This window comes from Oryctolagus cuniculus, chromosome 2 (assembly GCF_051225735.1).
Source record: "Oryctolagus cuniculus isolate XC-2025 breed Fujian yellow rabbit chromosome 2, ASM5122573v1, whole genome shotgun sequence".
Lineage (NCBI taxonomy): Eukaryota > Metazoa > Chordata > Mammalia > Lagomorpha > Leporidae > Oryctolagus > Oryctolagus cuniculus.
In genome coordinates this window covers 118061483-118085421 of record NC_142868.1, presented here as the reverse complement: position 1 = coordinate 118085421, position 23939 = coordinate 118061483, and the positions used below count along the sequence as shown (strand labels likewise).

At 40.2% G+C, this 23939-nt stretch overlaps 1 protein-coding gene across 2 annotated transcripts in view; it reads left to right on the top strand.

Annotated features, from left to right (window-relative positions):
* Positions 1 to 23939, top strand: part of ANAPC1 (anaphase promoting complex subunit 1) — a 99094-nt gene that overhangs the window by 49749 nt on the left and 25406 nt on the right. For both annotated transcript variants that reach the window (XM_002709586.5, XM_089326104.1), the window contains exons 26-38: positions 405 to 619; positions 2706 to 2824; positions 5640 to 5911; positions 9179 to 9413; positions 10453 to 10544; positions 11822 to 11956; positions 12583 to 12665; positions 13790 to 13868; positions 14932 to 15006; positions 19847 to 19923; positions 20554 to 20644; positions 20734 to 20787; positions 21515 to 21708. In XM_002709586.5, the coding sequence (XP_002709632.1) occupies positions 405 to 619; positions 2706 to 2824; positions 5640 to 5911; positions 9179 to 9413; positions 10453 to 10544; positions 11822 to 11956; positions 12583 to 12665; positions 13790 to 13868; positions 14932 to 15006; positions 19847 to 19923; positions 20554 to 20644; positions 20734 to 20787; positions 21515 to 21708 (1721 nt within the window). The remainder of the gene's footprint in view (positions 1 to 404; positions 620 to 2705; positions 2825 to 5639; positions 5912 to 9178; positions 9414 to 10452; positions 10545 to 11821; positions 11957 to 12582; positions 12666 to 13789; positions 13869 to 14931; positions 15007 to 19846; positions 19924 to 20553; positions 20645 to 20733; positions 20788 to 21514; positions 21709 to 23939) is intronic.

The window sequence follows — 23939 nt, the reverse complement described above, 5'->3', positions numbered from 1 at the left end:
GTGGAGCAACCAGGACTTTAACCGGTGCCCATCTGGGATGCTGGCACTGCAGGCAGCATCTTTACCTGCTACGTGACAGTGCCTGCCCCAAAGCAGTTAAGATATAGGCAGATATTTTACAATTTAGTTGGAAGTTTCCCTCCGTGATTTAGCCTCCTGAACTCTCAAATTTAAACTTTTCCTCTCAGTTAAATAGAGTGTTTCCAAGTAGGCAGCATACTACTTTTTGGAAAAGTTTGTATGCATTGTATACAAATACAGTATAGGTTGAGAACCCAACCCAGCTTTGCTTTGGAGTACTTGTTTTGTTTGTGTTGGTGTAGTCATGGTATATCAGCCTCATATTTAGTAGGTGACTGTTGACTGCTTTTTAAATTATTATAACAATAAAGTCTGTCACTTAGGTACTCTCATCAGATGTTCCTTCAGGAACAGAAGCTGAGGAAGAAGACGATGGCATGAATGACATGAATCATGAGGTTATGTCATTAATTTGGAGTGAAGATTTAAGGGTGCAGGATGTACGAAGGCTTCTTCAAAGCGCACATCCTGTTCGTGTCAATGTAGTGCAATACCCGGAACTCAGTGACCATGAGTTCATTGAAGAAAAAGAAAACAGGTAAAAGAAAACACTATTTGTTAGCCCTTGTTGAATTCTTTTTTATCATATTTGGAACCTATTGATACTTGTTTTTCCTTTGAGTTTTTAGCATTTAAAACTCTAGAATGGTTTAAAAGTTACTTTAAAGTTGAAATGTACCATGTGTCTTAAGTTTGCATACAACTTTAATAAACCATAAGTGTTTTCATAATTTGGCCTTTGAGGACATAATTATCTTGTTTAATTCAACAGTGTACTGTTTAGAAAAGGCAACTCTAAAACCATTTTGTTGGTGCTTATCTTAAGAATTTACAAACAAAGGAAAACACTGAACTCATTCTTCAATGTCTTGACTAGGAATAGTTTTTGAGTTTTGTTTTTAGTGTAGTTTAGATTTGTAAGAATGGGGTTTTTTATTGTTGTTGTTTGTTGTATCCTGCCACTAACACATGATATATCCATCCCTGGATAAATTGTGAGTCTCAGTAGGAACCAGCATCACATGCCTGTGACATTTTAGAGCTATTGTCCTGGGACACTACAATATAATTATTAAACTCTTTCCTGGGCCGGCGCCGCGGCTCACTAGGCTAATCCTCCGCCTTGCGGCGCCGGCACACCGGGTTCTAGTCCCGGTCGGGGCGCCGGATTCTGTCCCGGTTGCCCCTCTTCCAGGCCAGCCCTCTGCTGTGGCCAGGGAGTGCAGTGGAGGATGGCCCAGGTGCTTGGGCCCTGCACCCCATGGGAGACCAGGAAAAGCACCTGGCTCCTGGCTCCTGCCATCGGATCAGCGCGGTGCGCCGGCCGCAGCGCGCCGGCCGCGGCGGCCATTGGAGGGTGAACCAACGGCAAAGGAAGACCTTTCTCTCTCTCTCTCTCTCTCTCTCACTATCCACTCTGCCTGTCAAAAAAAAAAAAAAAAAAAAAAAAAAAAAAAACACTCTTTCCTGTCCTTTTATCTGCCTTGTCTCTGCCAGTTGTCATCTTCCTGCTATTGTTTTCTAGTTCTTCTAACTTCTTATAGTACTGCTTCAAGGGGAAGATCTATTCACACTTAACCACAGGCTAATGAAAATCTGAGTTAGTCCTAGTTTTCCTGTCACTGTTTCCTCTCCCTCGGTACCCAACACTGGACACTTGTAAATGAGGAGGTGGAGTGACACAGAGGTTGTGTGTAGAGCTTGCTACTTACTACTGTGTGTTGGAGTTGTGGAAATTACTTGACCTCTGCCATCTCAGTTGCTTCAAGTATAAGAATGAGCATGATTGTAGCATTTGTACTTCATAGAGTTGCTATGTGAGCTAGAAAAGCAGTTCTACAGTTAGGGAAAGAGCCAGCTTATGATAGCTTTGTCTGCAGAGAAACTGTTAGCCTATGAAGGGATACTTCTCTGTCTTCAGATCAAACTTTTCTAAGTATTTACTACTTACAAGTGCCCCCATTCCAACATTTCTGTTAGTTTCTGTCTTGCTTTAAGGGACTATCTAGAATAACATAGAAATGAGTTCGGGACTGCTGTATTAATTTTGTATTATAGCCCATAGATGCCACTTTAAACTTGAACATAACTGATACAATGATTTTAGTCCTGTAACTAAATCTAGCCATGATGTAGGTGAAACGAATTCTAAGTATCCTGTGGAGACACTATGAAATCCATTCACCTCCAGTAGAGACACCTCGATTGTTTCCTTGTGTATAGACCACGGAAGTGACGCTTGTGAGGCTGTATTGGCAAATGGTGAGAGGAGGACTTGCATGTACTGAAGGCAGTCAGGCTGAAAATAACACAGTGATGAAATGTAAAAAGTACCGTGTTTTCCTTTGATAAGGTTAGCAGCAATCAAAGTAGAGTTTTACATTTCTTTTTTTCTTGAACACTCTGGGAGAATTATATTGTTGTATAGACCAGTTGGTTTTCAGTGAAAACAAAGGAAATGTGTCTCCCCATTGGAATCTCTTATGGGAGCAAGAATATTAAAATGAGAATAATTGTGTTTGGGTGGTTCACTCAAATTTCTGTGACTTCATTCAGAATATTTATAAATCCCATTCTGTTATGCTTTCTTTTAACGTTTCACATACTTTTATTTTAATTTGTAGATTGCTCCAATTGTGTCAGCGAACCATGGCCCTTCCAGTAGGACGAGGGATGTTTACCTTGTTTTCATACCATCCTGTTCCAACAGAACCCCTTCCTATTCCTAAATTGAATCTCACCGGTATGTTAAGGTCTGGGCTTAATGAGAAAGGAAAATGATCGAGTACCTGCATAAATGGAGTGCTTTTGAATTTTTTGTTAACATCAAAGATATACTCCCTCCATCCCTGGTGATTTAAGATATTGTGAATAGTTGCCAGTAGTGGATATCAAAGCTCATTAAATAGTAAGTCAAGCTAAACATTGAAGGAAGCAGAATATAGCCCATTACAAATTTTCAATTTTTTAAAAAAATTTATTTATTTATTTGAAAGATGGAGTGGCAGAGGCAGAGAGAGGCCTTCCATCTGCTGGTTCACGCCCCAGTTGCCTGCAACGGTCAGAGCTGGGCCAATCTGAAGCCAGGAGCTTCTTCTGGGTCTCCCACTTGGGTGCAAGGATCAAAGCACTTGGGCCATCTTCCACTGCTTTTCCAGGCCATAGCAGAGAGCTGGATTGGAAATGGAGCAGCCAGGACTTGAATTGGCGCCCATATGGGTTGCTGGCACTGCAGATGGAGGTTTAACCTACTGTGCCACAGTGTTGGCCCCTAATGGGAATACTTTCAATATTTAAATTGTTCTCTGAGAGATAAAGTAACTGTGTCTGAATCTGAACAAATTATTGGTTCTTGATGTTCATTTTACTAGTCTTTAATTGTTTGTATGAACATTTTCATATGAAAGCTGTGTTAGGAGAATGGGCATTTAACCTAAGGTAGGATGCCTGCCTGCCATGTGAGAGTACCTGAGTTTGATTCCTGTCTCTGGATCCTAATTCAAGCTTCTTGTTCATGTAGACCCTGAGAGGCAGCATTTATGGTCCAAGTAGTTGGGTTCCTGCCACCCATGTGAAATACCTGGATTGTAATCCTGGTTCCTAGCTTCAGGCACACCCAGTCCTAGCCACTGCAGGCATTTGGGGAGTGAACCAGCAATCACATGCTCTCCTTCTCTCAAATAAGTTAAAAAAAAAAAATTGGGTTTAAGAAGAATAGAATCTGATGGACAATTGGCAAATGTTAAAATATATTAAATCCATGTGACTTCATACCCAAGTGATGCATGAGTTGGCATTAAAAAAATGCAGGAATCATTGTTTTTTTGAATATGTTTAATTGAATTTGCATTTGTTTAATTGAACTTAAAATGTGTTCATTACAGTGATATAATGTTTTATTCTTTTAATCATTCTAGTAGGTATGACAGTAAAGGGGAAAATAAGGTTATCTTGTCTTGATAGTACATTAATTTATGGAAAAACACTTCCTTAAAATAGTTCCTTGACCTACATTGATGTGACCTGTTACGTTTTTGTGTGTTGTTACTCTTATTGAAGAAAATCTGTTTTACCTTTCACCTTTCATTTTCTTCTATTTGTGAATGTTATGTCTCATGCATATGATGAGGGGATGTTTCAGAAAGATTACTTCCTTTTTCAATATTGATCTCTGCCTTTTTTGATAAAATATTAAGTATAGCTCATGAACTTGTTACCATTGTGGTATTATTTAATAGAGCAGTTGAGTTTGCTTTTAGGTACAAAAAGCTAAAGACAGATATGTTTTGCCTTGTGCTTGTGCTTTTTGTATATATGTGTATGCTACAAATAAGACACTATAGATCTGTTTGAAATCTATTTTATAAAACTTTTTAGAATTCTTTTAAAACTAGTTTCAAAGCTAGATAACTTTATGTAACAAAATATATTTTAAGTATTCATCTGTGACTTGAGCTGATATACCATATTCACAATTTAAAAAGAATTTAGTATTTGCCTACATAAAGTGTAGATCAAATCCAAAGGAATCAAGAAAAAAATTTAAGGTGCACATTGTATCATATTTTATTAACATTGCTCTTATATCCATTGACTATAAAGTTAAGTTTATTCTCTTTGTACTTTATAGGGTAACTCAAGTCTATAAAAGGATATTTTTAAAAAAGATTTATTTATTTGAAAGTCAGAGTTACACAGAGAGAGAGAGAGGTCTTCCATCCACTGGTTCACTCCCCAGTTGGCCTCAATGGCTGGAGCTGCACGAATCCGAAGCCAGGAGCCAGGAGCTTCTTCCAGGTCTCCCATGTGGGTGCAGGGGCCCAAGGACTTGGGCCATCTTCTAGAGCCGGATCAGAAGTGGAGCAGCTGGGTCTCGAACCAGCGCCCCTATGGGATGCCGGCACTTCAGGCCAGGGCGTTAACCCGCTGCATCACAGTGCCGGCCCCATAAAACGGTATTTTTTATGTAGCTATCTCTAAATGCAATTTGGCCTTTTTAACAATAACATATAATTAAATATCAATATATAGAGAAGTAGACATACATAGATGAGAGATATAGCAGATTTATGAAGGCCCTTGTCTCTTTTTAAAATACTATTTTCTCTCACTGTCCAGAGAAAAGTATGGGATAGAATATTTAAAGTTAACATCATTATCATCAATCACTTGTTAGAATCCAAGATTTATATAGTTAAACAGTAATTTTCACGTTGGTTTCTAATTAAGCTTTCGGCTGTTTGAAAAATTTCTAAGTAGTATCCTAATCAAAACTGCTTATAAAATTAAATCTGTTTCAGTTATCATACAGCCCCATGCATTTTAGCACAAAGGACAGTGAAATATTTTAAGCAGTTAAGATTTTTCCATCTTGGATTAAGTTTGACTTACATGTATGAAAGTTTAAGTGCTCACAAAGACTTAATATCATTCCAGATATTATGGGGTTGAGGGTTTTGAATGTATAGACGGTACTATTGTTCTCAAAGATCTAAATTTGACAGTTTTGGTTTTGTCAATTTTTTTCTCTCAATGTTAAACTTCACTTGGCTGGATAGGGCGTGCCCCTCCTCGGAATACAACAGTGGACCTTAATAGTGGAAACATCGATGTGCCTCCCAACATGACAAGCTGGGCCAGCTTTCATAATGGTGTGGCTGCTGGCCTGAAGATAGCCCCTGCCTCCCAGATCGACTCAGCTTGGATTGTTTACAATAAGCCCAAGCATGCAGAGTTAGCCAATGAGTATGCAGGCTTTCTCATGGCCCTGGGTCTGAATGGGCACCTTACCAAGCTGGCTACTCTGAATATCCATGACTACTTGACCAAGGTGAGAACTTGGGCTCCCAGCACCTGGCGTGGGGTCTCATCTGCCTATTGCAGTAGCGCCTAATTGCTCTGTTTACTCTTCCTTCTTTCTTGTTGTATGCCTAAGTTTGTTCCTCTCCTCGCAGGTTGAGTAATCTTTCTAAGTGTAAATCAGCGTGTGTCCTTCCCCTGCTCTCAAGGCAAGGCTCTTGCATTGCTCTTCCTGTACATTCTAGGAGTCCATGGGGGTCCACTCACTTCTGCAGCCTTACTTTGTACCACTCTTTTTTGCTTCTCACACAACAACCGTTGTTTTGACTGTTTTAGCTTCCTGACAGGTTTTTTCTGTATCACCTCAGGGCCAGTCCATGCTGTTCAACACCTCTGCAGACATTCTTCCTCAGCTTCATTCGTACCCTTCAGAGCCTTATTTTTTTTTAAAGCTGTGTGTATGTATGATGTAAAAACTCTTTTATAATTCACTTATTTAAAGTGTATAGTTCAGTGGATTTTAGTATATTAGCAGTTACGCATGCATCACTCCTGTTCATTTTAAAACACTATCTTTGCCCTACAAAGGACCTTGTACTTTTAGCAGCCACTCCCCACATTTCCACCCCATCCTGGGCAGCCACACATCTACTTTCTGTCTTCATAAGTTTGCTTATTCTGAACCTTTCATGTAGATGAAATTATATTGGTCTTTCTTGACTGGCTTCTTTCATTTAGCATGTTTTCGAGCTTCATGCGTGTTTTTACCGTGTGTCAGCATTTCTTTTTTTTTTTATTGTTGAGTAATATTCTGTATATAACATCATACTGGTACTTTATTTATGTATGTATCAATTGATGGGTATTTGTGTTGTTTCTGCTTTTTGGCTATTATGAACAATGCTGTAAACATTTGTGTATATGTTTTCATGTGATTGGTTTTCATTTTTGGAAGGTAAATACTTAGGAATAGAATTGCTATATCATGTGAGAACCCTGTGTCTCATTTTTTTTGAGAAACTACCAAACTGTTTTCCAGAGTGGTGGCATCAGTTTAACTCTTATCAGCAATACACAAGGGTTCTGATTTTTCTGAATTCTTGCCAACAGTTGTTATACTTTCTGTACTTACTGGTTGATGTGAAATAGTATCACATTGTGGTTTTGATTTACCTTTTCCTAATGACTGGTAATGTAAAGAATCTTTCTTTTTTTAAAAAAGATTTATTTATTTACTTGAAAGTCAGGGTTACAGAGAGGCAGAGGCAGAGAGAGAAAGAGAGAGAGGTGGCCGGCACCACGACTCAATAGTCTAATCCTCCGCCTGCGGTGCCAGCACACCGGGTTCTAGTCCTGGTTGGGGCGCTGGATTCTGTCCAGGTTGCCCCTCTTCCAGGCCAGCTCTCTGCTGTGGCCAGGGAGTGCAGTGGAGGATGGCCCAAGTCCTTGGGCACTGCACCCGCATGGGAGACCAAGGGAAGCACCTGGCTCCTGGCTTCGGGTCAGTGCGGTGCGCGGTTGGAGGGTGAACCAACGGAAAAAGGAAGACCTTTCTCTCTGTCTCTCTCTCTCTCACTGTCCACTCTGCCTGTCAAAAAAAAAAAAAAAAAAAAAAGGTCTTCCACCTGCTTACTCACTCCCCAAATGGCCGCAATGGCTGGAGCTATGCTGATCTGAAGCCAGGAGCCAGGAGCTTCTTCTGGGTCTCCCACACAGATACAGGGACCCATTTATTTGGGCCTTCTTCTACTGCTTTCCCAGGCCACAGCAGAGAGCTGGATCAGAAGTGGAGCAGCCAGGACTCAAACCGGCGCTCATATGGGATGCCCGTGCGCATGTGGATGCCGGCACTGCAGGCGGCAGCCCCACCCACTATGCCACACCGATATACCCTTCCCCCACTCCCTTTTTTAATGTTAGGTCATTTGTATAACTTTTTTAGAGGAATGTTTATTGAAAATCTGTTTATTTTTCTTCTTATTGTCGTTACAGTTGTTTAACTATACTGGGTATTAGTCCTTTAACAGATATGTGATTTGCAAAGATTTTCTCCCGTTTTCTGATTGTCCCTTAACTTTTGCATAGTGTCCTTTGAAGCCTGGAAGTTTTAATTTTGATAAAGTCCAGTCTGTTTTTTCCTTTAGTTGCTTGCTGTGCTTTTGTTGTTTTTTCTAATAAGTCATTTCCTAACTCTAGGCCACCAAGATTTACACTCATGTTTCATATAACTCTAGCTCTTGCATTTAGGACCACGATCCACTTAGAATTAATTTCTGTGTGTGATGTATGGAATGGATTCAACTTCATTCTTTTACATGTGGCTTCCTTGCTGTCTCAGCACCATTTTTTGAGAAAATTGTTCTTTCACTTGGGACCCTTCTGGGCACCTCACCTGTCACTGTGAGGGTTTTTGTTCATATCACTGAAGGGCCATGTCTTTGCTGTTCTGTCAGCTCTGCAAGCATTCTTTCACAGCTTGAGTGCCCCCCTCCTGCCATTTGTCCGCTCAAATTTGTACTCATTCTTTAGGTCCAATTATAAGTTAAAAAAAAATTACTTCATTTATTTGAAAGGCAGAGTTAGAAACGGAGAATTAGAGAGAGAGAGATCTTCTGTCCGCTGGTTCACTCCCCACATAGCCGCATGGCTGGGGCTGGGCCAGGCTGAAGTCAGGAGCCAGGACTTTCTTCTGGGTCTCTCTCCCATGTGGGTGCAGGGGTCTAGCAGTTAAAATGCTAATTGGGATGCCCATATCCCATGTCAGAACTTCTGGGTTCAGTTGCTGGCTTTGGCTCCTGACTCCAGGTTCCTGCTGATGCAGAACCTGGGAGACCATGGTGATGACGCAAGTAGTTGGGTTCCTGCCACCGTGTGAAAGACCTGAATTGAATTCCTGGCTCCTAGCTTTGACTTCCCAACTGTTTCAGGCATTGGGGAATGAACTAGTGAATGGAAGCTTTCTGTCTTTCCCTCTGTCTCCCAAATTTTTCAAATTTAATTTGAGATAAATATTTAAAAATTAATAAAAATAGTCCTTCATAATACTTGCTATGATTTAATTTTTATCATACTACTTTTTGATGGTGTATTTACTTAATTTGTATATATATATATTTTCCCCTTTAGGCCACTAACTCCGTGAGAGCAAGGAGCATGTCTGTTTAGTTTGTTACTGTATTACTTGTTACTGTGCCTGTCTCATAAAAGTACTTATTGAAAGTGGCAGATGGTATTTTATTTAAAACTACACACTTATTTTGGTAGGGAATCTTATGTTTCATTCTGTTTTCTGTCTTAGGGCCATGAAATGACAAGCATTGGACTTCTGCTTGGTGTTTCTGCTGCAAAACTAGGCACCATGGATATGTCAATTACTCGGCTTCTCAGCATTCACATTCCTGCTCTCTTACCCCCAACGTCCACAGAACTTGATGTTCCTCACAATGTTCAAGTGGCTGCAGTGGTTGGCATTGGCCTTGTATATCAAGGGACAGCTCATAGACATACAGCAGAAGTCTTACTGGCTGAAATAGGTATGAGATTAATAATGCTAAATTTTCATAGGCATACATTTCTCATTTTATATGAATCTAAGTAAAATGATAGGAGAATTATAAAAATTATTGAAAAACATTAGTAGCTTCTGTGAGCACAGAATGGTTTAGTACTAATAAAAAAAGCTGCATGTAACATTTTCCCAGGCTAAGGTTACTGTGCAGATTATTAGTCTGGGTATTTATTTGGTGAACCCATTACTGAGCTCGATGTTTAGTGAAGCACCTGTGGTCTGAATCATACACAAATAAGCATGCTGTTTATTCTGCTCGGTCTTTACCTGGCAAATGTCTAACAATGGCCTGCACTTGAAATTCGAAAAGTTGATTGGTTGCTTTAGTCCCTAATATCACAGTGTTCATTATGTTAGACAGTAATACTTCCAACAGAATGGAAGTGATTGGCTCTACTTCCCTCCTTTATGTGCCGGTCGGTTTATTGGTGGTGAAGCTAGAAATGGTAAGACATACACACTCAGTTAGCGTTTTCTCTGTTTCCATTGACTAAACTTTTTTGGAAATCTGTTGTGTTTTTTTGACGAATGGAAATGCTGTTGGTATTGTTGACATGTTCAGCCTTGTGGATACATACTTAACATATCCTGGTCTGACCTAGTCAGGATCTTTGCTACATCATTTCAGAATGTATTGTTAAAATATGTTATTCTTTACTATGATTTTATCTGTTGATCCTTGCCACAGTAAAGCTATGAAATAGATGACCACAAAACTGACCCAGGCAGCTCTGCTTCAGGCTGTAAATCTGCCTTATTCTGGGACCTAGGCTGGAGGTGAATTTCTCTTATGGTAATGACAGTTGTGAAAGAGAGAACTAGAGGATGGAAGTACATTTTAGGCCTTTTCTTACATTATGTCTGCTAAGATCTCAGGCTAAAGCAGATCACCTGGCCAGGTCCACGGTTGTTCAGTTTGTTAACCTACTAGGTAGTTAACATTCTTAGTCTTATCTTAATGCTGTCAGAATCCGGCTTGAACTGTGTTGCTCTCTTTTCTTTAGGACGCCCCCCTGGCCCTGAAATGGAGTACTGTACCGACAGAGAGTCATACTCTTTAGCTGCTGGCCTGGCCCTGGGCATGGTTTGCTTGGGGGTAAGGAGAGGCTGTGCCTTCCTGTATTGCAGTTACCACATCAGTGTGTTGAGACCAACACACGGATACTTAACTCAGAATTCCATTCTGCCTACACTGACGTAACCTAATTCTGAGCTCTTTCTTTATGGGCATTTCCAGAGCTCCAGATTTGCCCAGTGTAAGGAAACAGCACTGGAAAGTTCGAGTTTAAGATTTCTTTCCCCTTAGAATAGGTATATGTTCATGAGTGAACTAAGGGAGTGAAATTTCTTGAGAAGAATTCAAGATAAGAGAGTGACAGCCCATTTTGATAAAAATCAGAAAATACTGAAAAGTATATGATGGGAAGTAGTATGTGTCTGTGGTAGTTGCTAGAAATAAGCCTTAACACTTTTTTGTCATCCTAGTGTTACTAATTACTCCAGAATGTTGCTCAGTAGCATTTTCTTAGAACAAAATGCAATATTAAGTCAACCAGTCTTTAATTCTCTGCAAGAAATATGTACAGAATTACCAAAACATTTCATTAAATTCATTTGGAATCTGGTTCTCCTGAAGGATCGCCAATGCAGTATTATGATCAAGCTCAATGATACAAAGAAAGTTACAGTGTAGTGAGTTTTTCTTACATGCATTCTAAAAATCCACCCTTAGGATGCCCATACGTTGGGGTTTGGACTTTGCATTTGATGCATGAGCTAAAGAGCAATTGTATGGCTCCGTAGGAAATTATTATGCTAGGAAATGGGATATAGATTCTGGTTGTGATTAGTGACCCAATCCATTTGCCTAATTCTTGATGATTGATTAAGCAGTACTATGAACTGTTGAGTAAAACTACCTAGTTGTACATCTCATATTGTTACTTACTAGCTATGTAACCGGGGGCTTATCCCTCTGTGCCTCACTTTCCTCATTTATAAAATGGGATTCTTAATAGTAGCTGTTCAGCATGTGTGTAAGCTAGCTTTTTGTTATTTTAACTAAGATATCCAGAAAGTTCAGGTTCCTCGTACATAGCTGATAAATTTCCTTTACTATTAGTGTAATTAATTCGATTTTGAAGTTTTCATGTATTTTATAAAATGAAAGTACTTAAACTTGAACATATATGTATTATAATTTTTGTGAGAATTATTATTGATAGTTTCAGTTATTTTGGTAGGAAAACAGCAAACCCTGAGACCCAGACACCCTACTTTGAAGTTAGTTCATTCCTTTGTTTATCCTGAGTATGTGTCACATATCTTCTTCCCTAAAATTTTATTTCCTGTGTCGATCATTTTATTTTCCAGCACGGCAGTAACCTGATAGGGATGTCTGACCTCAATGTGCCTGAGCAGCTTTATCAGTACATGGTTGGAGGTCACAGGCGCTTTCAAGCAGGGATGCACAGGGAGAAACATAAATCTCCAAGTTACCAAATCAAGGTAAGTCCAAATCAATGTAACAGATGAAAATCTTGTGAGTTAGAATAGTATTTATACCAACATTGTCAATGCAAGGGATCTTCAAAAAGTTCGTGGAAAATACATATTATGAAAAAACTGTGCATGACTTTCAAAAGTTTTTTTGCACAAAAGCTTATCTTTTAATTCCATTTTCCATGAACTTCCTGAAGTACTTTTTAAAAAAATTTTTTTTAAAGATTTATTTGTTTGAAGGGCAGGGTGAGAGAGAGAGAGAGAGAGAGAGAGAGAGAGAGGTGTTCCATCTGCTGGTTCACTCCCTAAATGGCCGCAGTGGCCGGAGCTGGGCTGAGCCAAAGCCAGGAGCCATGAGCCTCCTCCGGGTCTCCCACGTGGGTGCAGGGGCTTCGACCATCCTTCACTGCTTTCCCAGGCCATAGCAGAGAGCTGAGTTGGAAATGAAGCAGTCGGGTCTTGAACTGGCGCTCATATGAGGTGCTGACATTGCAGGCAGAAACTTCACCTGCTACACCACAGCGCCAGCCCCATGAAGTACTTTCATATGGTAGTTTTAGCCTAGGCTGATATTCAGAAGAATTTGTAATAATTCAGAATTCTTTCACATGAATACTCTTCTCTTTCAACAGGAAGGAGATACCATAAATGTGGATGTGACTTGTCCAGGTGCTACTCTAGCTTTGGCTATGATCTATTTAAAAACTAATAACAGGTATTTATTTATACCTTCTTCTCTGTTTCTCACCATGATAGTGTGACATCATTTCTGACCTCAATAATGAAATTATATTATCTGTTAATTTTTCCCGTGCTAGACCAACCTGATTTTCCTTCTCTCAAATATTGTAAGTTTTACATATTTTTTCTAAAAGCTGTTTGGCAGTATGTAGCCATTCCTCAGTAACTGTGGGGATTGGTTCCAGGACCCTCCAGGATACCAAAATCTGCAGATGCACAAGTCCCTTAGATAAAATGGTGCATTGTTTGCATAGAAACTGCAGCTCCCTGAATAGTTTAATCATCCCCAGGTGACTTACAGTACCCAGTACAATGTGGGTGCTGTGTAAAGTTATTATGCTGTGCTGCCTAGTGAATAATACCAGAGGGAGAGGTCTGTACGTGTTTCGTACACATGCAAGTTTTCTTTCTGAATATTTTCAGTTGGATCTAGAACACTCAGATGTGAAACACTGACTATGCTTGCTGGTATCTGTTCTTTCCTGTTTAGTAATTGTTGGCACTGACTTCCCAACAGCCCACATTTCTTTTCATTAATTTTGCATATCCTTGTGAAGACTGGTTAAGCCAGAAATGATTAATGTTGTTCTATTGTTGTTTACCATTAAAAAAATAGTTTCTGCTTCATTTTAAAACCTTCTGAAAACTGATTCTTTTACCTTCCTAACCCTTTCTAGTTGTGCTGTCACTAGAAGGTAGATCTTTGGCATTTATTTTGTACTTTGCATAGAAGATTGAGTTGGGTTGGAGAGATTATACCATATTTTGAGTCTTTTAATTTAAGAAATATTTTAAGATTCAAGAAACTTCTGTGTTCTAAATTCTTCCCTTAGTTAAAATAGATGTTTTTTCAACTGTTATTTAAATGAATGTGTGTGTCAGTGCTTTCTTGGCCTGGTGATATTTCTGTAAACATAATACATTCATAATAATTATCATGTTAGAGGATGTGAAATATCCTCCTAAAAATGTGGATCAGTGGATTGGCTTGGAAATGTGGATTGGGGTGGGGAAAATTTTTTTGAAATGTGTCTTGAGATTCTTGATTTGTCTTGCCCCTGTGTGGCACTGACCCTCAGTGACGTCTTCCACCCACAGATCCATTGCAGATTGGCTTCGGGCTCCTGATACCATGTATTTGCTGGACTTTGTGAAACCAGAGTTTCTGTTGCTTAGGGTATGGTGTTTTGACATTTTCATTTCTGTTAACATGAGGAGTTTGCCTGTGTTTCTGACAGTTACCTTGCAAATATACATATCTTTGTAGCAGAATCCTTTATTTTTCATCCTTCATGTATGTCTGATTGACAGTGTTCTTTTCAAATTTTCTGAAAATAACTTTAGGAATCTCAGGAAAGGTAACTTCATTGATATATAATACTTGGGATGACATTTCCACTGCTTACATTATTTTTTTAACTATGTTCTTACAGTTAAATCACTTATACTTGATGCTTTTTTTTTTTTTTTTAAGATTTATTTATTTGAGAGAGTTACACAGAGAGAGAGGCAGAGAGAGAGAGAGAGAGGGGTCTTCCATCACTCCCCCAAATGGTCCCAACTGCTGGAGCTTTGCCAATCCAAAGCCAAGAGCCAGGAGATTCCTCCAGATCGCCCATGCAGGTGCAGGGGCCCCAGCACTTGGGCCATCTTCCACTGCTTTCCCAGGCCATAGCAGAGAGCTGGAATGGAATTGAATCAGCTGGGTCTTGAACCAGCACGCATATGGGATGCTGGCACTGTAGGTGGTGGCTTAACCTGCTACGCCACAGCGCTGGCCCGTGCTTACGTTATTTAAAACTTGCTAAAAAGCAACAAATGACTAGAACTGTATTAACTGCTTTATTTTACCTTTTTTATTACTACAAAGAATATAATAAAACTAGTAGGATTGTGTTTAATGACAATAACAGTTTGAACTAATTGCCTAAAATTTTCCATCCTTTTTGTAATGTCTAAACTTAGCATATAGAGCCTTTAAATTATGATGTAGACAGTCCTGTGGTTCTCTCCTTTTTGATTTTTCTTTTATAGAGCAAGTTTTCAGACGTCTCCCCAACCCCTCTTAATGATGATCAACTCAGTTTTAGTGAGTAGTTTAGGTTAATGCTATTTACTTAGTTTTTAAAATTGTCATTCCTTAGGAACTGATTAGTAAATTGATTTGTTAATATTAGCAGTATTACAGAATCTGTGAATTGTGCTCAAATTAATTTCTGTTTGTTTTGTTTTTTTTTCAGACACTTGCTCGATGCCTGATTTTGTGGGATGATATTTTACCAAATTCCAAGTGGGTTGACAGCAATGTTCCTCAGGTAAATACACAGAATAAAAGTTACGTATCTTTCATAGGATACAATTCAGATTTCTAGTAGGATTTCACAAAGTCCTATAAAGTATTTTTTCTCAGAAGGTGATTTTTTTATTAAAGTATCTCTTGAAGATAAAGAAACTTTTATTTGAAGATTGTATACTTAAGCACAGCCTATTCTTTCATCTCTCGAAATCCTACTTTTTTGTTTGTTTTAAGATTTATTTATTTGAAAGGCAAAATTACGGAGGGAGAGAAGGAAAGATAAATAGAGAGATCTTCCATTGACTGGTTCAGCCCCACCCTCCACCCCCAAATGGCTGCATTGGCTGGGGCTGGCCAGGGAGCCTAAGGCAGGAGCTTGGAACTCCATCCAGGTTTCCCATGTGGGTGGCAAGGGCCCAAGCATTTGAGCCATTAGCTGCTGCTTCCCCAGGCTCATTAGCAGGAAACTGGATCACAAGTGGAGCAGCTGGGACGGGAACTGGCACTCATCAGATGCTGGCATCTCAGGCAGCAGTGTAACCCACTGTGTCCCAACACCAGTCCCTGAAAGATTATATTTTTGGGGCTGGCACTGTGGCACAGCAGGTTGAAGCACTGGCATCCCATATATAATATTAATATATTTTAATTATTGTATAATATATTCATTCAGTAAACGAAATAGTTAAAACTAAGTTGGCAGTTTTGTAAAAAATCAAAATCAGGCATGTAAGTAACCCTTGCCTTTATTCACCTTTTTTTTTTTAAAGATTTATTTTAATTTATTTGAAAGGCAGAGTTAGAGATAGAGACACACAGAGAGAGGTCTTCATCTGCTGATTCACTTCCCAAATGGCCAGAGTGACCGGGGCTAGGCCAGGCCAAAGCCAGGATCTGAGAGCTTCTTCTGGATCTCCCACATGGGTACCGGGGCCCAGGCACTTCGGCCATTCTTTGCTGCTTTCTGAGGTGCATTAGCAAGGACCTAGATCAGATTAGCAGAGAGCTGGAGCAGCCAGGACTTGAACTGGTGACCATATGGGATGCTGGCACTGCAGGCTGGGGCTTTAACCCGCTGTGCCACAGCATTAGCCCCTTATTCACCTGTTTGTCTAGTGCTCTTGGTTCCTTTTTATTAGGAAAATGTATTTACTCTTGAGAATGTTGGATAGTTTGTTTCTTGCAATATTTTCATAGGAAAAGTCTCAAAGAGAGGTTCAGAAACTTTATATGAACACCCGTATGGCCAACAGATTATACAATTAATATTATGTTGTATGAACTTGCTTAATTACATATCTACTTAAGCTATTCTTATAGCTAATCATTTTTGGTGAGTTTCAAAGTTGCTAATAGTTATATACTCCTTAATACTTAAGCATGTGTATCATTAATTAGAATTTATTATTTATTTACATTTTTTCCTTTTAAGATAAAATTTGTATCTCATGAAATGCACAAATCTTAAGTATTCTATTTGAGACTTAACTAATGCATGCCCCTGTGGAAATAGTCCTCTATCTTCCATGACCCTTCTCACATTCTGTGCCCCCCCACCCTTACTACAGCCAATATTGTTTTTTCCCCCAAATATATTTATTTTGTATTTATATTAATGGCATCATGTACAGTATGTGTACCCTTTTGTGTAGGACTTCTTTCGGCGTGATTTTGTGATAGTATTGTGTATATTAATAGTTCATCCTTGTTATTTTCAGGTAATATTTCATTGTATGAATGTACCACAGTTTTTCTATTTTCTTTTGTTGGACACCTGGGAAGCTTCCAGGTTTTGGTAATTATGAATCAAACTGAAAACTTTCAACACTTAGTACACAATAGCTGGAGCCCGGTACATCACTGTTGCATGGAAGGAGAACGGACTTGTCCATAGTCACCCAGCTAATAACAAGCCCAGCCCTTGGGACCATCAGCTCTTGAGATTTATATGTTGGACAAGACAGAGCAGATTGGTGGTCTTTTCTTGTTTGTTTCCTGTGTGCCTCAGCCTGCTCTTAAGTGATTACATTTCTCTCTTTGATTACTCCTTATATTTGGATTTTTTTTTTTTTTTAAGTTTAGGAGACCTTAGAAAGATAGCAAAGATCAGGTGCAAGAGGATTTATTTCCCTGCCACAGTTAACCCAAGTTCTTGATGAGCTTTTAAGGTTATGATCATGAGTGATAATTGTGAGTAAGGGTGGTACAGATTGGTAACAATAACTCCCACTTAGACACAGAGGAATTACTGTGTGCCAGGCATTAATAAGAGCTTGCAGTAGATCGTCATCTTATTCTCATAGAAACCTAGAAGGTGAGAACTGCTCAATTTCAGGTAAGGCACAGAGCAGTCAAGAAATCTGGCTGTGGTCACATTCAATATTAAGAGTATTCTGGGGGGCGCTGTGGCAGAGTGGGTAAAGCTGCCACCTGCAGTGCTGGCATCCCATAGGGGTGCCAGTTCGAGATTCAGCTGCTCCACTTCCCATCCAGCTCTCTGCTGTGGCCTGGCAAAGCAGTAGAAGATGGCCCAAGTGCTTGGGCCCCTGCACCCACATGGGAGACTCAGAAGAAGCTCGTGGCTCCTGGCTTCAGATTGGTGTAGCTCTGGCCATTGCGACCATTTGGGGAGTGAACTAGCAAATGGAAGAATTCTCTCTGCCTCTGCCTCTGCCTCTCTGTAACTCTGCCTTTCAAAGAAATAAATAAATCTTTTTTTAAAAGTTTATTTTAAAATAAGAGTATTCTGGAAAAGAAGGAAGAAAGATGGGAGTTGTTATCTCCCTAAGTTAATCAGCCAGAATAACAGCTTGCTTCATTGAGATTGTTAAAGAAAAAAGGTATTTCAAGTTTTTGAATTTATTATGTTTAGTGCATAAGACTATTGTAAGTGAGCCTTTTTAAAAATTTTTTTTTTTTTTTTTGACAAAGTGGACAGTGAGAGAGAGAGAGACAGAGACAGAGAGAAAGGTCTCCTTTGCCGTTGGTTCACCCTCCAATGGCTGCCGCGGCTGGTGTGCTGAGGCTGGCGCACCATGCTGATCCGAAGGCAGGAGCCAGGTGCTTCTCCTGGTCTCCCATGGGATGCAGGGCCCAAGCACTTGGGCCATCCTCCACTGCACTCCCAGGCCACAGCAGAGAGCTGGCCTGGAAGAGGGGCAACCGGGACAGAATCCGGCGCCCCGACCAGGACTAGAACCTGGTGTGCCGGTGCCGCTAGGCGGAGGATTAGCCTGTTGAGCTGCGGCGCTGGCCTGTAAGTGAGCCTTTTTAAAACATCCTGAAATGTTCTTCGAGTCTTCCAGAAAGGATTTTAAAAATGAATCTTTAATGTTTCACTTCTGCTCTGTATATTTGCATTCACATGTTTAGAAAATAGTTTATTTTTATTTGTGTTTTTTATAATAAAAGTATCAAATCTGGTTTTAGTTTTGTTTTTGATAAATTGTTGTTCACTACCTATTTTAAAATGAAAGGGATATATATCTTTCTAAATAGTAGTTATAGATGAGCATATTATTAGCTTAGCAGTTTTGTTAGGTTATTAGCCCAGTGAGTAACTTCACCTCTGGTAGGTAGGTAGGCAGGCTTAAGGCACAAACATCTTTGAAGAAGCCGATGACTCTGATTAGTTTTCTCTAGTTCTTTTTTCCTTTTCCCCCTGCCCCTTGTCCAGTTCATCAGCTTTGCATTTTGTTTGGTGTGCAATATTAATATGTTACTGATTCAGGGTCACTTAAAAAAGCTGGTGTTGTGGCATAGCGAGTTGAGTCACATCCTCTGAAATTAGCATCCCATATGAGCACTGGTTTGAGTCCCAGCTGCTGCCAGTCCTGGCCATTGCAGCCTTCTAAGGAGTGAACCAGTAGATGGAAGATTTCTGTGTCTCCCTCTGTATAACTCTGCCTTTGAAATAAATAAATCTTTAAAAAAAGGAATATACTTAAGTCTTCTATTTTATATTCACTCAGTCCAGTTCAGTTCTTAGATTTAAAATGTGATTGTGGGGCTGGTGCTGTGGTGCAGTAGGTTAATCCTCCGCCTGTGGCACCGGCATCCCATATGGGCGCCGGTTCTAGTCCTGGCTGCTTCACTTCCAATCCAGCTCTCTGCTATTGCCTGGGAGAGTAGTAGAAGATGGCCCAAGTCCTTGGACCCCTGCACCCGCGTGGGAGACTGGGAAGAAGTACCTGGCTCCTGGCTTCAGATCGGTGCGGTTCTGGCCGTTGCAGCCATTTGGAGAGTGAACCAATGGAAGGAGACCTTTCTCTCTGTCTCTCCCAGTCACTGTCTGTTACTCTACCTCTCAAATAAAATAAATAAAATCTTTAAAAAAAATGTAATTTCAAGGGTGCCAGCGCTACTGTACAGCAGGTTAAACCACTGCCTGCAGTGCTGGCATCCCATATGGGTGCCGATTTGAGTCCCGGCTGTTCTACTTCCAACAAGCTCCCTGCTAATGCACCTGGGCCATCAGTAGAAGATGGCCCAAGTCCTTGGGCCCCTGCACTCTTGTGGGAGACCTGGATGAGGCTCCTAGCTCCTGGCTTCAGCCTGGCCCCACCTCAACCAATTCAGTCATATGGGGCGTGAACCAGTGGATGGAAGCCCTCTCTCGCCCTCCCTTTGTCCCTGTCGCTGTCTGTCTGTCTCTAACCCTGCCTTTCAAACAAATAAATCTTAAAAAGAAGAAATTGCATTCAGTGTGAGTAAAATGTGGATAGGCCTTTAAAAGAAATGATTTGGTAAAGCTCATTTTATATAAATGTGCCCCTTATAAGCAATAACTTACTCTTTAAGTTACTAAACATTTGTAGCAAACGTTGATGTCCAGGTATTCTTGCTTTCTGTCTTGACAGATTATAAGAGAAAATAGTATCTCTCTCAGTGAAATTGAATTGCCTTGCTCAGAGGACTTGAATTTAGAAACTTTATCGTAAGTAATGTAACATTTAATACAAATTAGCTGTATTAGCATTTATCAGATAAGTAAATTGATACATACAATGTGTGACTCACACTGTCATTTATTTGAATAATTCTGAATCCTCTGTGTTTCTCACCATTGCCAGTTCTTCACAAGGTTACCTTTTTTAAAGCTTTTTTTTCCCCCAAAGAAACTGTTTATTTAGTGAGTACAAATTTCATAAGTACAGTTTTAGGATTATAGTGATTCTTCCCATAATTCCCCACCCCGCCCCTCCCCCCCTCAAGCTTTTTGAAGTGTAGCTGTTTCCCTCGGGAAGCAGTAGATGTAGCTTGTACACACGTGCCTTTCTGTCTGTTCCGTGGGAAATACGGGCAACATTTCAGTGACTCTTGCAGCAGTGCTGGGAGCCGTGTGCGGGAGAGGCAGACTTCATCAGGAAGAATCATGCGGTGCTTCTGCTGAAAGCAGACACCCGAGATGAGCTGGGGGGGGGACAGGCAAACTTGAGCATTCCCAGGAGGATATGAACTAGTGTAGAGAACAGGGACATGTATTATTTTTATCCCATGGTAATAGATAACAAGGAATTTCAAAGGAAAATAATGCAGGTGTGAAATTTCTTGTGTCTGTCTCCAGGCAAGCACATGTCTACATAATTGCAGGAGCCTGCTTGTCTCTGGGTTTTCGGTTTGCCGGCTCAGAAAATTTATCAGCATTTAACTGCCTGGTAAGAACAGTTTATTCCATTCTGTTTTCTTTTTTAACAAAGCCTTGCGATGCTTCTTTTAACTTTTAATTTCTGTTTTCTTTTTTCAGCATAAATTTGCAAAAGATTTCATGACCTATCTGTCTGCACCTAATGCTTCTGTAGTAAGTCTTTTCACAGTTCTCATTGGGGATAAATTTAAATCAGAAGAAAAATCACTATAATCCAGTTCCTTATGTATTGTCAAATATCTTACTGTTTATTTTTAGTAATGGAGGATTTGAAACATTAGTCCTTGTTTGTCTTCTTGTTCTAGGTTAGGTAAAACAGTATGCTCAGATGTTTAGTTCTTGTGACAACAGAATAAATAAGAAAGGCTATATATCTGTACATTGTCTTACATATCAGTAGTTCTGTCTCAGCACCAAATATTGGAAATTTCCTTTTAAAAACAATTAGTACTTTGCTTATTGCATATCCAATAGTATACAGTGGAGCTATCAAAAATCATGTTTTACAAGAATTATTTTTGAGCAAACATTGCTTATAATGGTTATTAGAAAGGTTACAAATATGGATATAGTGATGTCTCAATTTCACTTGAAAAAAAAATATACAGTGACAGGAAAAGTTTCAAAGAAAAAGAAAGCCAAGATATGAACACTGTTTCTTACTTGGAGGGAGGATTCCAAGTGGTTGTTATTTCCTTCTTGATACTTTTTTTTGAATATTCTGCATTGTACTTATATTTCATAATCAGAGAAGATATTTACAGATTTTTTTTTCTTTAAGTTACAATCATTTGTAACCTTCCGGTGGTGGCTAATTCAGGTCTGGTAGTAAAGACATATAACACAACAATTACAGTGATATCACCTTTTCACGTTTCAGACAGGCCCGTACAACTTGGAGACTTGCCTGAGTGTGGTATTGCTGTCTCTTGCCATGGTAATGGCTGGCTCGGGGAACCTGAAGGTGTTGCAGCTTTGCCGCTACTTGCACATGAAAACAGGTGGTGAAATGAACTATGGCTTTCACCTAGCCCACCACATGGCCCTGGGGCTTCTGTTTTTGGGAGGAGGAAGGTAAATGAGTATGTATTTTTTTTTTCCTCAATGAAAAAATTTCATGAGTGAGAGCTGTGCAGGTGACATTTGTACTTCCAGGCATCACCTGTTGTTCATAGCTATTTAAAGATTTCATCCTTCTATGAAACTGCTTTCTCATAAAGATCATTAACAGCATTGGTCACCAAAGTAACATGAAATGTTCTCAGTTTTCAACCTTCTTGCTTTCTTTCCAGCATCTCTCGTTCTTGACATGCTTACGCTTTGTAAGACTGCCCTCGTTTTTAATTATCTATATTGAATAAAAATACACAAGTCATAGGAGCACAGGGCTGTGAACTATCTACTGTATAAAAATCTGTTACCACGTAGATCAAGATGCAGAACAATACTTGCAGTTCAGAACACCTGTCTCTACTTCTGCTATGCTCACGCCAATCACCATTCCATTACTTCTCCCCAGAGAGAATCCACCTTAGATTGATGTTGCCTGTCGCTCCCCGTCTTCGTGGAGGAACGACACAGGACCCTGCGTTGTTCTTTCGTCTGCTCGGCCCTTCCCGGGTTGGCTGCTGGTCCTTCCCGGGTTGGCTGCTGGTCCTTCCCGGGTTGGCTACCGTCCCTTCCACCTCCGTGGAAGGGCGGTTCCCCCTGCCACATTCCCCACTTCCGCAGGGGAGCGGCACACCGCCGGCCGGCTCTCTCGGGGGCTGCACAGGTGTTCCCCTTAGATGTTCCTGGTGCATGCCGTCTCTCTCCTCCTTTATAGTCCTCCTCCGCCAATCCTAACTCGGCTGCCCACACGCCGAGTACGCTGCTCTCCTCCAATCAGGAGCAGGTCCTGCAGCTTGTCAAGTTGGTGAGAGGCAGCTGGGTAGAAGCTGTTGCCTCCTCTCCCAGCGCCATATTGTGGGAGAGCAGATGCATAGAATAAGTCTTAATTCCAGTAACTCAGTCCAGTCCGGGTTGCTCCCCACAGTTGCCTGTTTTGTTTTTTTTTTTTTTTTTTTTTTTTTAAGAGTCGTTCATTTGTTCATTTGAAAGAGTAACAGAGAGGGAGAGACAGGGAGTTCTTCTGTCTGCTGGTTCCATTCTCAGATTCTCACAAAAGCTCAGGCTAAAGCCAGGAGCCAGGAAGTCTATCTAGATCTCCCATGTAAATAGCAGGGACCCAAGTCCTGGGGTCATCGTCTGCTGCCTTCCCCAGTGCATTGGTAGGAAACTGGATTGGAAACAGAGCAGCCAGAACGCAGACCTGTGCTCCTGTATGGGATGTGGCTGTCCTGCTCTGCCACAAGCCTGCCCCATCCTGGTCTTGAAGTGAAATCATATATGTCATATTCTTTTACACCTACTCTTTTGCTCGATATCGTGTTTGTGAGATCCATGTGTGTTGCATATAGCAAGAGTTTATTTAAGTCTCAGTGTTGTACTCTGTTGTATGGCTATACTACAGAATATTGATTTATCTGCTATTGATGGATCTATTTGTGGCTTCTAGTTTGGGGCTATTATGATATATATAGATATAGTGCTCAACATCACCAGATAATAGCTACCATCATTGCTCCAAAATAGTTGTACCATTGTACACAACCATCAGCAATGTGTGATATTCCAGTTGTCCCATTTCCTCATTACCTCTTGTTAATTCTTATAGTCTTTTTAATTTTAACCATCTGGTGAGTATGTGGCAGAGTCTCATTGTGGTTTTAATTTCCACTTCTCTAGATTATATTGGACACCATTTTATATTTTTAGTAACCAACTGCACATCTCCTTTTGTGATGTCCAGGTCCTTTGCTGTCCATTTTTCATACTTTTAAAATTTGTGGGCAAATACACAAGCATAAAATTTATCATCTTTCTCTAGGAGAACAGTTCAGTAGTGTTCAGTTTTTTGAGTGTTGTATAACCAGTCTCCAGAATTTTTTCTTTTGGAAACTTGACATTCTGTACCAATTAAACAACTGCCTGTTTCACCGTCCCTTCACCCTGGGCATTCATTATTTACAATTTGTTTCTGTGAATTTGGCTATCCCACATTTTTATGTGTGTTTGTTTTTGTTTTTTAAGATTTATTTATTTATTTTGAGAGAGTTGCAGAGAGAGGGAGAAACAAGAGAGTGAAAGATTTTCCATCTGCTTGTTCATTCCCTAGATGGCCTCAGTGGCCAGCACCAGGCAGGCCAAAAACCAGGAGCTGGGAGCTTCTGGGTCTTCCATGTGGGTGGCAGGGTTTCAGATAC